At 40.7% G+C, this 14,665-nt stretch overlaps 1 protein-coding gene across 6 annotated transcripts; it reads right to left on the bottom strand.

Annotated features, from left to right (window-relative positions):
- Nucleotides 1–1,366: 1,366 nt before the first annotated feature.
- On the bottom strand, nucleotides 1,367–10,427 carry pecam1 (platelet/endothelial cell adhesion molecule 1). 6 transcript variants are annotated; one of them, XM_041063354.1, is made up of 16 exons: nucleotides 10,329–10,409; nucleotides 10,201–10,224; nucleotides 8,688–8,981; nucleotides 7,916–8,212; nucleotides 7,567–7,827; nucleotides 7,140–7,421; nucleotides 6,308–6,604; nucleotides 5,946–6,227; nucleotides 5,225–5,357; nucleotides 5,020–5,096; nucleotides 4,846–4,899; nucleotides 4,174–4,254; nucleotides 4,016–4,066; nucleotides 3,425–3,447; nucleotides 3,268–3,330; nucleotides 2,577–2,707 (listed from the first exon to the last, which is right to left on the bottom strand). In XM_041063354.1, the coding sequence occupies exons 1-15, from the start codon at nucleotides 10,384–10,386 to the stop codon at nucleotides 3,298–3,300; spliced, it is 2,247 nt and encodes a 748-aa protein (XP_040919288.1). In that variant the 5' UTR covers nucleotides 10,387–10,409; the 3' UTR covers nucleotides 2,577–2,707; nucleotides 3,268–3,297. The 6 variants fall into 6 exon arrangements, with proteins under 6 accessions (XP_040919282.1, XP_040919285.1, XP_040919284.1 ...); XM_041063353.1 differs by having other exon boundaries at nucleotides 4,016–4,072; XM_041063348.1 differs by lacking the exon at nucleotides 3,268–3,330 and having other exon boundaries at nucleotides 1,367–2,707; nucleotides 4,016–4,072; nucleotides 10,329–10,427.
- Between the last annotated feature and the right edge of the window lie 4,238 nt (nucleotides 10,428–14,665).

Genomic DNA, 14,665 nt, shown 5'->3' on the forward strand with positions numbered 1-14,665 from the left:
ACTATTGGCATTGATCGCGTGACGGCATTTCTCCCCGGGAGTGAAGGTGCGTGCATGCCCCCCTGAAACATGAATCCCAAATATCTGTCAGGGTACCTGACCTCACACATCATAACTTTGGGAACGGTAGTAAATCCACCATCTTCCCCCTGACAGAGCAGACAGACAGCAAAGATCTGAAGGCAGAACAACACCATCCTTGGGCAAAGTGTGTGGCGTCTAAAATGACCCATAGGAGTGCACTCAAAAAACTCTCCCCTTCTCTGCCAGCATCATACACAGTTTTGTAGCAAGCACCGTTATACGACTTTGCGGTTTTCTCTCTTGGTCGTAATAAAAACCACTGCAAGTTTCTGTGCCCACTGTTTAATTATATCCCAACAGCCTATTTCTAATGATACTAGATAACTTACGCTTCTTATATTTATGTAACACAGTATCAGTTCCTGTGTGCCTGATCACTGCTGCTCAAAATGTGCTGTTCCCTCCTGTCAAGGCCTGCCTCCTGGTTAAGTAATGTGATTAATAAACCATGAGTTGCCTGAGATGCAGTTCTATCCTCAGAGCAAGGGTGAGTTTTCATTTTGGCAACTCAGAGCTGAAGCCGTATCCATTCATAGATACCTCTGAGGACCCCACAGAGACCAAGAAGCACACATATCATTCGGGATATGAGAGCTCGGGGGCCTGAGGGAATGGTGCAAACCCTGGAAATATTGTACCACTCCCCGGTGTCACATATTGTGCACACATTCATGAAGACTTAGCACAATTACAGTGACGAACAAAGCTCAGAGGTGGTGGAGGAGGAGACATCAGACAGGCATAGAGCACATACACACATATATACACAAGCACACATGGATAAATAGCAGGCAGGCAGATAATGAAGATGAGCACTTCATCTGCAGGTTGTTCTATACGTTAGTCTGCGCTAAGAATGGAGATGAAAGTGTGGTCGTTGGTGGCGGGCTGTTGGTGTTAGCTCTGGTGTCAGGTGCTAAAGATTCCCACACGGATTTGATCTGCTGTTCAGTATTCCTAAGAGCTTCCTGTCAAAAAGCAGATCCTCATAATCCACACTGTCGACAGCAGTTGCCATGAACTGACCGAACCCGATGTGTGCTCTTGAATTAAGGTCGAGTGCAGCACCTTTATAATTTGCTTAGCTTGTCCCCAGCTCACTGCTGTTTCTCTAAAGTGTCAGACTTTCAGGAGCTGAGGAAATGATGACTAAGGCACTTTTGACTTCATGCAGGACTCTGAAAGAGGTCAAATAATTTTGTGAAGCCACACAAACTATATGAACAAAATCTGTTAGCTGAAGGGAAACCATGGAAATCAATAAAAATAGAGAGGATTGATGTGACAGTAGAAATATAGATAACTTTATTATTCTGGCACGTCGTGCATGGCATGTAGGCCGATTTCAAAGAAGACATTTTTTACATTGCGGTAGAAAAAGCTAACATAATAAAACTAATGATAAGTGAATTCCATTTAGATTATGCTATTATACATGTTGCCTCACTGTCACGACTTATGGGGATGTTTGAATGGTTTTCTTCTCTTTATCTTCAATTTCTTGGTGCACTGTCTAATATTTTGATATCAGACAGTGCAGAGGTGACATAAAAGAGGAATGATGCACAACAAAAGTCCCAAGATTCAAACTGGGGATATTGTTAGATAAATAGTATCTGCTATCTGCGGTCTAATGGGGGCGGTAATCAACCCTTTGGTAGAGTCTGATCATATACTGAGTATATTTTTTGTGGTAATGACACCACATTTTATCGCTCAATTATTGTAAATAATTCTCAAATAAGACATTTTATTTCTTGGTTCAAACCAATAAATCAATTAATAAATCAATTGTCCTGCTCTGTTGTCATGGGTTCAGTTATGTGTATCTGTGTAAGCACACAGCCTTAAGAGATGCATCTGCTCAACATATCAGTCCTATGTAAATGGAGACCTTGAATAAGTTCATGTTATATCATTCAATTAAACCTTAGTTAATGGAAAATGAAACTGATATCTCCTAATGCGGTGACAACGCAGTGAAAGCCCTTCTCACATTAAAGGAGATCACAGCCAGATGGCACTAAGTTTCCATGCAGTGCCGCCTGAAGTCTGTCCTCTAGTGGTTTAAACCGAACTGGTTCTCACACATCAGAGGGCTCTGATGGATGTACTCCCAACCTCATTACAAAAGAGGAAATATCACTACTATGCTGATTTCAAAGGCTAGATATCGAGTGGAAGGATACAGATTTGAGTTTTTTTTTTCTTTAGGGTCACAGCAGACATCCTTTCTCTGTGTCTTGGCAAGAAAACTACCAGTGAAGGAAAGAGAAACACTTAACAACACTTAACAAAAACATTTACAGGGTGGAACATTCGTGTAACAAAAATCCCAGAGTACAGACTGTGATTGCTTACGGCTGTTTAAGGTCTTTCAGGAAAAAAAAGACTCCAGCTGCATTAGGGACCCAGATAAATAAGGGAATAAATTTTCTTGTTTTGTCACTTATCAGTCTGGCTTTGGGTCATGGTTTCATTCTCAGTGTTCAGCAGTGTTGATATCAACACTGTTATCAACCTCGCTCATGTGGTCATCCTGGACAGGGTGGTCGCCGTGGTCGCCATGGTCACCGTGGTGAGCCGTATCATGATTCAGCTGAGCATATTCCACAGACCCCTGCTGCGAGGGGGACAAAAAACAAAATATGAGGCTCATGTGAAGAAAAGAATAGCTCTAATTTGATACTTACAAGATTACTACGACACTGTAGCCCATATCAATCAGAGTGACAGAATTACTGCTTATAATTAGATATCAGTGATATGCTGACAACTCATTCGTCTTGAACAGAAATGAACAAAGTAAACTGAAGGTTTACCAGCAAAGCAATCTGAAAGTTCTAAAACTCCAATTTTTGTTTAGCTGGTGAAATGTGTTAATTTCCAGAGGAATTTCCTTGAAAAAAGTGCTCCACTTAAATCCAAGTAAATATGCACTAATCCTTCATTTATTGTTGAATGGTATGGTTGCCTGTAGACAAATTGCACATTTTTGCATGTTCAGCTGACCTGCTGTGAGCTGCCTAAAAGACTCTACGATGACAGGGCTTGCACTTTCATTCTCAAAATTAAAGCAGCAGAGCCTGAGATATTCTGGCTTTTAGACCCTGGTATATATCAAGATCCCCCAAAAAACAAAACAAAACAGTATGATACTTGGAATATAATACTTTCAGTTACCTGTCTATAAACAACAGAAACTGACTTTGTTTATTGTACTGTGTCTGTCCGTGAGAGGTCTCTCTGAGAAAAGACACAACAAATTCATGAGTGTGTGTCTACATATTTGTAGTATGTGCATGCACTGTATGCATGATATGTGTGTGCTGCTACTTACACCCTCAGCCTGCTCTGGAACACCTGCAAAAATAAAGCCAGAGGACAATCTCAGGAAACAAAGTGAGTCTGAGTATTAAAGGATGGCTTGCACGCTCATCAGTACTCAAATGAACAGCTCCATGCTCCCAGAAAACTGACAATTTATTATGTTGCTCACATTCACAACATTATATATATGTTAAAAGTGTTTTCATATGAGCAAGGACGTTGTTAGAGCACATGGAGACTTCTGCTGCATCTTCGTGTGACACAAAATGACGTATGAACTGCTTGGAGTCATTAGGAGCCAATGACTAAACAATGGACAAGAGTTTCCCCCAGGAGTATCAAACAATGGAGTGTGTTGTTCACTTAGTCTTAACGGATGTACACGCTGTTTGGCTCTGATTGTTGGAACAGGAAGCTAGTTTTGATGAAAGCAGGAAGTGGACACCTGGGGCAAGGCTTTCTGTTTTAATGGGACATTCTTTCACTAACAATGCATATGTTTACAGTCGGAGCTGATCCTGTTTCCTGGCGCTTTTTTTCAAATGTCAGCCAGTGACCTAATTTCGCTCACTGTGTAACGTAAGAAGGATGTTAGTCATACCTTGCTTGGAGTTCCTCACTTCGCTGTACACGGTGTCTGTGCCCTTGCTCACTGAAGCTAATATGAAACAAACATGTAATTATTTTGGGTCAAATTGATTCAGTTTAGCACTGATTACACACTTTTGAAACAATATTAAAACTCAGTGGCAGTTTTACCTCTGTTGGGATCTGCCTGTTTGGTCTTCACCTCTGTGTACTGAGGTTCTGCAGCAGTCACACTGCTCTGGTCATCGGTGTCTGCAGCACATAACAGTGGCCAGCATTAACAAACTCAAACTTCATTTTGTATTAAAATCTGCAAACAGAATAGCATTAAAATAAAGCCATATTTAAAAGATATGGCTGGTGGTATTCCAAATAGATTCCAAATAGTATTTTTTTCAGTTCAATTCAATTCAGTTTTATTTATATAGTGCCTTCCACAATCAAAATTGTCTCAAAGAGCTTTACAGAGACCCAGAACCTCCCTTCTAGTAGTAGTAGATTATTTTGACAGCCACACACACCACCCTGCTGCTCCAATACCAGATGTGTATTAATCCGCAGTTGAAAATAGTTCCCAACAAACACATTATTTCCTTCTGTTTTAGTAACACTACAGTGTCCAGCTGTTCAGGAAATGACTTAAATGTTTTTTAAAAATGAAACTATAGATTTGTGACAGGGTTGGGAAGTCAGAAAGTATGAGAGAGACAGACTGACACATTTTTAGTTTGGATCTTTTCTTGGAATTTGTTGACAAGAAGAAAAACACAGAATAATATCAGCCTTACCCTTTAAAAAAATATGCATACATTTAAAAACAATATCTCTGTACACTCTACTCACCAGAGCCTGATGCAGGATCACTCCAAACACTCTTTCCTATCATGCCTGGTGTGGCTACAAAGAGAGGAAAAAACCAGCACTGGCTGTTGAATCAGTACAAGCTACAGCACTGCTTTAATGCTTAAAAATGAACAATTTGCAGGCCTGTATTTCTGACAGTATAAGAGCCTTTACCATTTGCAGTCTCATTGACCTCTGCCAGGGTGAGGCTCAGTCGCTCTACTTTGGTGCTTTGGTGCCTTGCTGACTTCCTAAGATGACAAAACACGATGAGCTTTTTAGAACTGGAAGCTCTATGGATGTCCCCATACTTCTTGTAACTCATGCTACTTCACCTTTAAAACCCTGATTTCTGATAAGCAAGAGCAATGTTACTCACACCGACAGCTCGCCTATTCTTTTCCTTTTGAATTGAAGGAGATGTTTTTTAAAGGCGATAAAAAGGATCAAGGCCAGAATAAGCAGGATGCAGGAGGCTGCAATAAGACCTTTCTTCCAGGCAGCCAACTTCACTGTAGAATAAATGTGAATCAAATATACAGATGGATCAGAATTATATTACATTTATAGTATAGTAGTCTACCTCTCATTTGTATACATATAGTCATTTCATATCTAAGATCATTTTAGCCTTTGCTGATTATTAAGATAAGATTATTTTAAACCTGCTCTCACTGCAAAGATGAGAATCTTAGCTGGATGCTAAAAATGTGAATGAATGCAAATTCCAACACTCACTTGAAATTTCCTTTAAAGTAACTTTTCATTTACTATTTTTATGTAAAATTTTCTTCTGGGACTATACTTCTAGCATATTATGGTTCAATTATTTATATTCTAGCTGATCTATAAGTAAATGCTGGGTCCAAAAAAAAAAAACCCAAAAAAAACAAACAAAAACCAAACAATCCATGTTCCCCGATGAGAAGGAAAGGGATGAGAAAGATTATTTTCTATTTTTACTATGTTACATTATCTTTTTAAAATCCCTTATATTCATTCGTAAACAATAACTAAATAACTCTAATTGAGCCTGACAAAGACAGGCATACAAGAACAAAGGCACGACCATCACTGCATCAACTGAAGATTAAACACACCTCTAATCGAGACAGTGCGACTCTGCTTGGTTTCGTTGGCTGGGTTGGTGCTCACACAGTAATATTCCCCTTTGTGCTCTTCCCTGACGTTATGTATGAAGTAGGATTCCTCCAGTTTCTTGGAGGTAAGCGAAGCCAGAGCATCTTGTGTGTCAGTGCGGTACCAGGTGAAGATGATGGGAAGAGTGCCTCTCTGAACAGAGCAGGTGAGATTCACGTCCTGCCCCTCAGGGACATTCCCCATGCCGGGGGCTACAGTAAGCACTGGTTTTGACACTGGCTCTGCAGAAAGTAAAATCCATGTTAGACTTGCAGTCCATAATGTTTTTACATTAGTTTAACTGATCTTGCATCAAACACACCTATGATGTTGGTTGAATGGAGCAGCTGCTGCCCTGGTCCTATCATGGGAGGCTTGTGTTGACTGTTTTTTGCGTGGCAAAGAAATTTGTTTAAGTCTGAGCTCTTAAAGATGGCTGAGGAATTAAAGATGGCTTGTCCTCCCGGCTTGCTCACCACCCTTTGGACATTCAGTTCAGGGCCGTGCAGGCTGTACGTGATAGGCAGAGTGCCAGAGTCACTGTGACAGAGCAGCTGAAACGGCTTTCCCAACACCAGCGTACCCCCAACAACACTCAGCACAGGTTCTGAAACAAGAACTGGGGATAAAGATAATTAACCAGTTAGTCAGTTAGTCAATGCAATAGACAAAAAAGACTGAGTCCTAACTAACATGCTCCTGCTAACATGCTCATAATGACAATGCAAACATGCTGATGTTTAGCAGGTATAATTTTTTTTTTTGCCATGTTCACAGAGTTTAGTGTGTTAGCATGCTAACATTTGCTCACATTTGCACACTGTGTAGCTTAACTAACTGACATTTTGACCTGCTGATGGCACAACATGAAAAGTCAAGATCATCAAAGTGATTATAATTCATCCTTAATCCATCCAATAGTTGTCAAGATATTTCAATAAAAATCCACAATGTCAACCTGGTTGTGGCCCCAGAGTAAAAGTAAGGGGAGCATGAAGGTCATTAGGATTCATCATCTGGGAACCTTGAATGTCCAAATCCATCATGTAGTTGACGAGTGTGATGTTTGAGTCTGGACCTAAGGGGTGTATCTGCTGACTCGCAGACTGTCTCCCACAAAAACATCCAATTGTAATTTCAACTTCATGACTTACCTTTGGCTTTAACAACAAGTGTTTGGCTTTCTTTTTCAAGACGGACCGCAAGAGAGGCAAACTTGGCTTTACAGGTGTAGTTGCCATTTCTGTCAGGTCGTGCCACATCAGTGTACGTCTCTGAATGGCTGAGCTTGACGTTATCTTTGTAGATGGAGAACTGAATGTTTTGCTCGCTGACCCTCTCAGGAATGTAAATGGAGACTGAGCAGGTCAGTTTGAAACGGTCTCCCTCAAATATGTCTAAAGGCTCCACAGTCAGGTATGGCTTTGAAAACAGCGCTGTTGGGGACAGACAACAAAAAGTGAAGCATTATACAATATATATTTTAATTTATTCTGACCATAGAAAGGGATTTTAATGTTAAGATAAGATGGTACTTAATGACATATTAGATATTTCATGATGGTGATATCCAGCACTTGCCTTTGACTGTTATTTTTTGATAGGATTCTTTCTGCACATTTCTCCACTCTGCCTTGCACACCAGCTCCCCAGAGTCGCCATCTTTAGTCCTGAATTGATAGAAGAGGCTGATTGGGGCTTTCGTGAGGATCCTCTTGTCCTTCGTCAGGAATACTTCCACGTTCCGCACTGGACTCATCACTTTACAGACTACATCCAATAGGTCGCCCTCAAAGACCTCAGAAGAAGGCAGCACATTCATGACTGGGACAATGTGGAGTTCTGCAAGACACAACTCAGAATAGTTAATCACACATCCTTCTTCTAGCAATCTGATCTTTTTTTTTGGTGATGTGATAACCCTAATCACCTCTGACTATCACTTGAATCTTGTTGCTGTGGTTGGAGCTTCTTGCCCCAGAAACCAAGTTGATCTCATAGTCGCAGTACAGAAAATATTCTCCAGCCTGTCTCAAGACCAGGGTGGTCTCTGATGAGTTTCCAGTGGGTGCTATCTGCTTCATTTTCTGAGGCTCTTCGTATCTAAATTGCTGGAAAAATCTGAATATGAGGGATCCTTTCTCCTCCGGAGCACTGCAGGTGGCTGTGAAGCTGTCACCCTCATAGAGTGTCGTCTTATTCAGGTACAGAATGGGGATCTGCAGGCCTGAGGAGAGGAAGACCCAACAGAACCATGAAAGGCAAAGCCGTTACTCTACATTCTGGTTGTTCAGCTATAACAGTACACATACATGAGCTGCCTGGGTGTGAGGAATGTATCATGGTTGGTGGTGTGAAAACCCTGTATTGCCAAGAAGGAACTAAGACAGTGTTATTTTAGGTGTCTGAAAATGGTTATTTGTACAGTAGGAGGCAGGAAATCAGTCTAAAATATTCTGTCATGTTGTGGAAAATGGTTTGTAATGTGAATTATTCATGACTGGTTTTGTTTTACTAATTAAAGTTGACCCCCCCCCCCCCCCCCCCCCCAAACGTACTGATAAATGAAAGAGTTTCTGGTATATTATTACCCTTTTAATATTATACTACATTACCCATACCAGACAAAAGCAATTTAAAAAATAATAAATGAACCATTGTTTGAGAAATTTATTGTAACAAGTTGTCATCACCAGATTTACCTGTGACTTCAAGTCTTTGGCTGAAGCTGGTTTTGCTCTTGTCTTTGACAGTGACCTGACATTCATAACTCCCAGAGTCGGCTGCCCTGGCTGGGTTGAGTTCATATATGACTGAGTCTTCGGTGGTGGTAGAGGAGTGGATGAGACTGTCGTCCCGTCTAAGCTGGAAAGTATGTGTCAGGTTTGGGATGTTGTCATGACTGACGCTGACCTGGCAGTGTATGCTCACCGGTGTCCCACTCTGAACTGTGCTGCCGGGTAGGATTGTAAGGCCAACAGTATCTATAATGTATGCTGTAGGTCCCAAAGTCACACAGACACACCAAAATGCACACATATTAGAAATAAATAATTTCATTTGGACTTCATGTCTTGACTATATAGAACCAAGGAGTGAAGCAGTAACACAGTGTGAGAGTCAGGGTCTATTATTCTCTCCACAATAAAGGTGAAGTCTCTCCCTGGCCCTCAATCTACTACACAGTAAGACGGAGCTTCTGAAGGAAGGAAAAAGCTTCAACAAACAGTGTCTGACCCTCTCTTCCCCCAGGGAGAGCTGTGTTGATTTATCTCAGCTACATCCTCAGCTAAACAGTGACAAAACAATTGCGTGAGTCCACATCCTGAAAGTGCTGCTGTTAGTTTGGGCACCAGGCTCAGTGATGTTGAATGACTGAGACAGTGAATAACTGGGCTTACTCAGCTGCAGCAGTACATATATAGACTGGGAAAAAGTACATTCTTGATATTGTAAATATAGTAATTTGACAAAATAATTCTAACTCAAGGTTCGCCAACTAGCTTTGAATTATTTTTTTCACAAAAAACACGTAGGTATTACAATTTTAGAGAAATAGTCCAGTTTTTGGAAATATACTAAGTCACTTTCTTGCTGATAGTAGAAAGAGAAGTTTGAAACTATTCTCTTGACTTTATGCAAAATATGAAGCCCCAGCCAGCAGTCAGTAATCTAAAGACTGGATACTGGGAAACAAAAAGCCTAACAAAATGTGCCTACTAGTAAAGTTCATGAATGAACACATCAGATCTCTTTTGTTTAATCTGTACAAAAAAAAACAAAGTGTAGATGTTGCCATCTTACATCTTACTTTATTCCTTTAAGACAGTGACTGAACTCCAGATAAATCTTTGTATAAAAAGAACTCAAGAAGAAATTTGCATTTTATTTTCAAATTCATGTTGTTTGAAACCTATTAAAAATTTGACTTCATCCAAATTCATGCTGATGTGAAAGAAATACCCAGCTTCACCTGTGACAACTAAAAATAGCTTCAATGAATCTCATTAAAGGCTTGAAAATATCAAGGAGGCCAGGAGTGCATAACACAATACCCTCATCCTGCAAAAAATAACCGTGTGAGGTATAAATAGCTTTCTTGTCTAATACAGCAAGGACTGGATAACCTCAAACTGTCTCAGCACTGGAGAAACCCTGGACTGGTTAATAAACAAGAGTCAGATATACAGTACACTATAAAGCAGTTATACTTACATGACTGTCCCCTGGCACACTGTGCTGTGTTTGGAGAAAAGGGAAAAAAAAGAAGTAACAATCATGAGATGTGGTTTAACTGAAGGGATATCCTTTATATTTGAAGCAGCACAACAGTGGGTCCTTACAGAAAAGGAGGCTGGTGAGAAGCAGCAGCAACAGCAGGTAGGGGGGTCTGGAGTCCATCCTGAGTGATGGTGGTTTACTGCTGTAAGTATTAAAATACAGCTGCAGAGGGCCATCAAGACAGGGGCAACAGAGGGCAGTCAGAAGTCCAGGGGAGGGCCTTAGGAGGGGAGTGTTCATTCTCTTATCATGCATGCTCCTCATGGTGCTTGACTGACCAAGATATGGCTATTACTTCCTCAGGAAGCATTTGTTCGTGTTTTTTAATCACGTGCAATAGAAGAGAGGCGTTGAACAAACCTTCTGACCTTGCAACCACCGCAGTTCTCTCTCATCATGGAGTCAGTTTGGGAGTGTCATGTTTTTAGCTTCTCCCTCACAATTTAACACCTAATTATGAATGACACTCATCTAGAGCTATGCTAACTGCATAGCCTATGACTTCATTTGGTGATAGCAGAGATCAGACTGTTGCTTTTCCAAATAGGCTAACCACAGCAACAAACAATAATAAAGGTGTATCTTATCTTATCTTATAAACACATCAGGTATTAAGCAACAACCTATAGGCTGTGCTCCATTTTGCTTGGCGCACAAGTTCACCTCTTAAACTGTTAATTTCATCTGCTGTTTCTTTATTGAACTGCATGAATTCCCACTGTGTCACAATCCAAACTCTATTTAAATATATTAAGCATAATCAAAACATACACTGTTTTGACAACATCACCTTAGACCCCACGTTTAATCCTCTCTCCAGAGCTCAGTGCCCTCTCGTTAAAACTGTGAGATGAAACCATGATGGAGCCACTGAATCATTTATAGGATACAAACTAAGATCTTACCAACTGCCAAGCTTTAACTGCGGAGCATGTAGTGATGATTTATATATGATGGACACATACAAAAAAAAGAGAAAACAAAATCATCAAATGTTTGGGAGATTTGGGGAGAAATACACAACATAAGGGAACGTTAGATTAAATCACTTCACCTACTTATCCATGAGATATTAGACTTCAGAAGGTAGATAGCATTGTAGGACAGGTGTTAATCTCACAGCAAATATTATAGTTGTCATGGATGTTTTCTCCATAAAATAAAAAGCCTTGGGCTACAGCATTCCTCTGGGGAGCAGTCCATCCACTCAACACTGTATATTTCTCCCTGTATCACTGGTAATGCACAGCATAGTTACATCACAGACTGCAACTTTTGTTGTCACAGAGGCAAAGCTGTGTGAATATTTTTAAAATTGAGAAGGCGATTGCATTTGTATGTAAATTCCTGATTAACGTATGCAGTGTGCAGCATCTTGCAATTCTTAACTATGATCACTAAGAGGCGCTGAAGGTTAACAAAAATGAAAAAAGGTGCTTGACAACCCACACGCTCTGCAGTGTTACATGCATAGAGCTCCCAATATGAACATGTTTTCAAGCTGTACAGAGTTGAAGTGGATCTTCCAGAGAGCTTTTATAGCCGGCCATGTCATTCCAGCACAACTGTCCTAGCTTACTTATGCTTTTACACTGCAAACAATGAATGGTAGCACACAGTATCAGGAGAAGGTCTGCTCAACCAGTTATCTGTTAAGTTCATTGACTTTCCAGTCAGAATGTTAGTCCATGAGTTATCTCAAATAAGATCCTATGCAGTGGGGTTCAAAAGTCCACAGTGAGACCACACTGAAAATCTCTAATACTTTCACATAGACCTGGAAATAATCTGAAAGGATCATTCAAGTAACTCACCCTGCAGCCAGTGTTCATCTGTTAGAAATAAGATTGTGCCTCAGGTTTCCAGCAGATCATTGTTTTATAAGTAGCCTTGTGACAGTGGGAAAAATGGTTTCAGACCTAAGAGAAAGAAATCAAATTGTTATTCTAAGCAAAGAGGATTTTTTTTCTCAGGTCATGGCTGTACTAAAGGTTTCTAAGCGGGCAGTGAATGGACTCTAAAACGCTTTGCAGAAACTGGATCAGTTGTATCCAAAGCACGATCAGGCAGATCAAAAGTGACCACACCATCAGAAGATCAATACATCAAGCTTAGTTCCCTGAGAGATAGAATAGCAACTTCATCACTGATACAAAATGTGCTAACTGAAGAACGCAAGACTCCAATCCAAAAAAAGTAGTTTAAAGATGGCTGTCTTGTTGTGGTCTCAGAGTACAAGTTTCAAAATCACTTCTCAGGAGGAAAAACAAAGCCAGATGCATTGGGGTGGGCTAATGAAAACCAGCATTTCACAGCAGATGACTGGAAAAAAAGTTCTATTTACTGATGAATGCAGGTTTGAGATTTATGACAGTAACAGGTCATCAGGTTTTGAACAGAACTGTGGAGTCCATGTCAGGTTGAGTGCATGCTATCATTAAAGCAAAAGGGGAACGTAGCAAAAACTAAAATATTCTGAAATCATTCACTTTTCACGCAAATTGTTAAGCTAATATTTTCATTTGCAATGAAAAAATTAGTATTACATTCGAAACAAATGCAAAAAAGAAGAATCATGGTCTCAGACTTTTGGACCTCACTGTACATGATATTACTTTGCTAAACTTCTGCTGTGGACCATGTAGACACCAGTGCGACTCTGTAAGGAGGTGCTCATCCTCCAGTCCACCGGGGTGTCAGTGGTCTTCCGACAGAGTCAGATAAGGCTGTGATACTTTAGAAAGCTTCTACAAACAGGTTGTCACACATACAGAAATGTTTTCTCACCACCTTCTCGCTGGCTGAACAAGACTGACTCCCTGACTCAAGACTGGCTGGGCTGTGTCAGGGCTGGACAGTGGTGATCATGTGATAACCTGACTTTTTGACCTGACTCATTCTGTAGGACGAACGTGTACAATAGTGTTTGCATGTGTTTACTGTATTTTCATGACTGTAAGAAGTGCACCGAAGGGAGTGATTGATGGTGGTCATAGTAGTACCACTGACACCGCTGGTTCTCAGTGGGTCCAGGGCGGTGGTGTGATTGATGTCTTCGCCCTGGGCTCTATACTGCCAGCACTTCCCTCAGACTGCCAAACAGGTTCTGGGTCTGCTGGCTGTGCTGCACACTGTAACATGGATCCCAGTATGGAACCACTGTAATGATGTATCTCATGCATGGAGATGTCTTTTTGAGTGTGGATTCCTCAAACATCTACAGCACACAGGCTTAGGACCAACCTCAGTCAATTTACTGTATTTACGAGGCGTTACATACACTGTACTGCGAATGTGTGACATAAATGTTTTCAGCTCACTTCAAACACAAACAGTATTTCCTCTGCCAGAGATGACGTCCACATAAAAACAAGGTTCATGAATCACACAGGGTTTAGTGTGTGTGAAAAAGTTTTTTCGAGGAATTTAAAAGTGAAGTAATGAACCGTGTTGATGTTTCTCTGAATTACACAAGGACATTCCATCGTAACACCTTCGTCTGAAGAGGAGGAGAAAATGAAGATATGATTAAAAAACTAATTTAGACTGCTACTTTATTTAGGCCTATGGGAAATGTTGCTGGATAATAAAACACTCCAGCAAAAGACATGAGATGGGAAATGTGTTTCTGCTCGGAGGCAAAAATCTTCAGGGCCTAATTACAAGCAATCAGCTCGAGCTTTGTAGAAAATCTAGCATGTACATTCATAATATCACGGTTTTAGGGGACACATACTGGAACAAATGGTTTAATGCAACAAATGGAAAAGAAGAATTCAGAGACAATGACGGTGTAATATATGACAAGAAATTCATCTGTAGAGGTGTTTGCTGCCTGTAGCTTTACCTGACTGACTCTGCCACCCACAGCTAAATGTTGACTTTACAAAGCCACTCTCCATCTCCTGCTCCCTGGCATGGTGTGTTTTAACAGAGTGCAGCCAGTTGCTTCCCCAGGGAGCTTCTGAACCTAATGTTGGACCGGGTGACCCAGGAGTGGGAACAATGTTGATGAGGGACGACAGAGAGATGTTTCTGCCTCTGGCGCAACAGCCTGCAGGAGGCAGGGAGTGTGTTGTTACAAGCAAAGCTTTGAGGCTTCCTGCCCTAAACAACCTCACACAGCCAACCACAGCTCCATCTTTTCTTCACCCACTGTCTGTCTGTTCAAGCATGTCATATTCTGTTCTGTTTCAGTAATTTATCTAAATGACTTCAAATTCCTGCTTTTCATCTTCTGCTTTTCGTCTCTTGCTTCTTTTCACTGCTTTCTTTGTCTTTTTGCTAATCGGTTTCTTCTGCCTTGTGTTTTAAATCTACTTCTATTTTTTAATATATAGAAGTAGATTTAGCAGACTCACAACAGACTTTCCCTCTCTGTCTCTTTCTGCCCTCCTTG

The sequence above is a fragment of the Toxotes jaculatrix genome, chromosome 18, assembly GCF_017976425.1.
Source record: "Toxotes jaculatrix isolate fToxJac2 chromosome 18, fToxJac2.pri, whole genome shotgun sequence".
Lineage (NCBI taxonomy): Eukaryota > Metazoa > Chordata > Actinopteri > Toxotidae > Toxotes > Toxotes jaculatrix.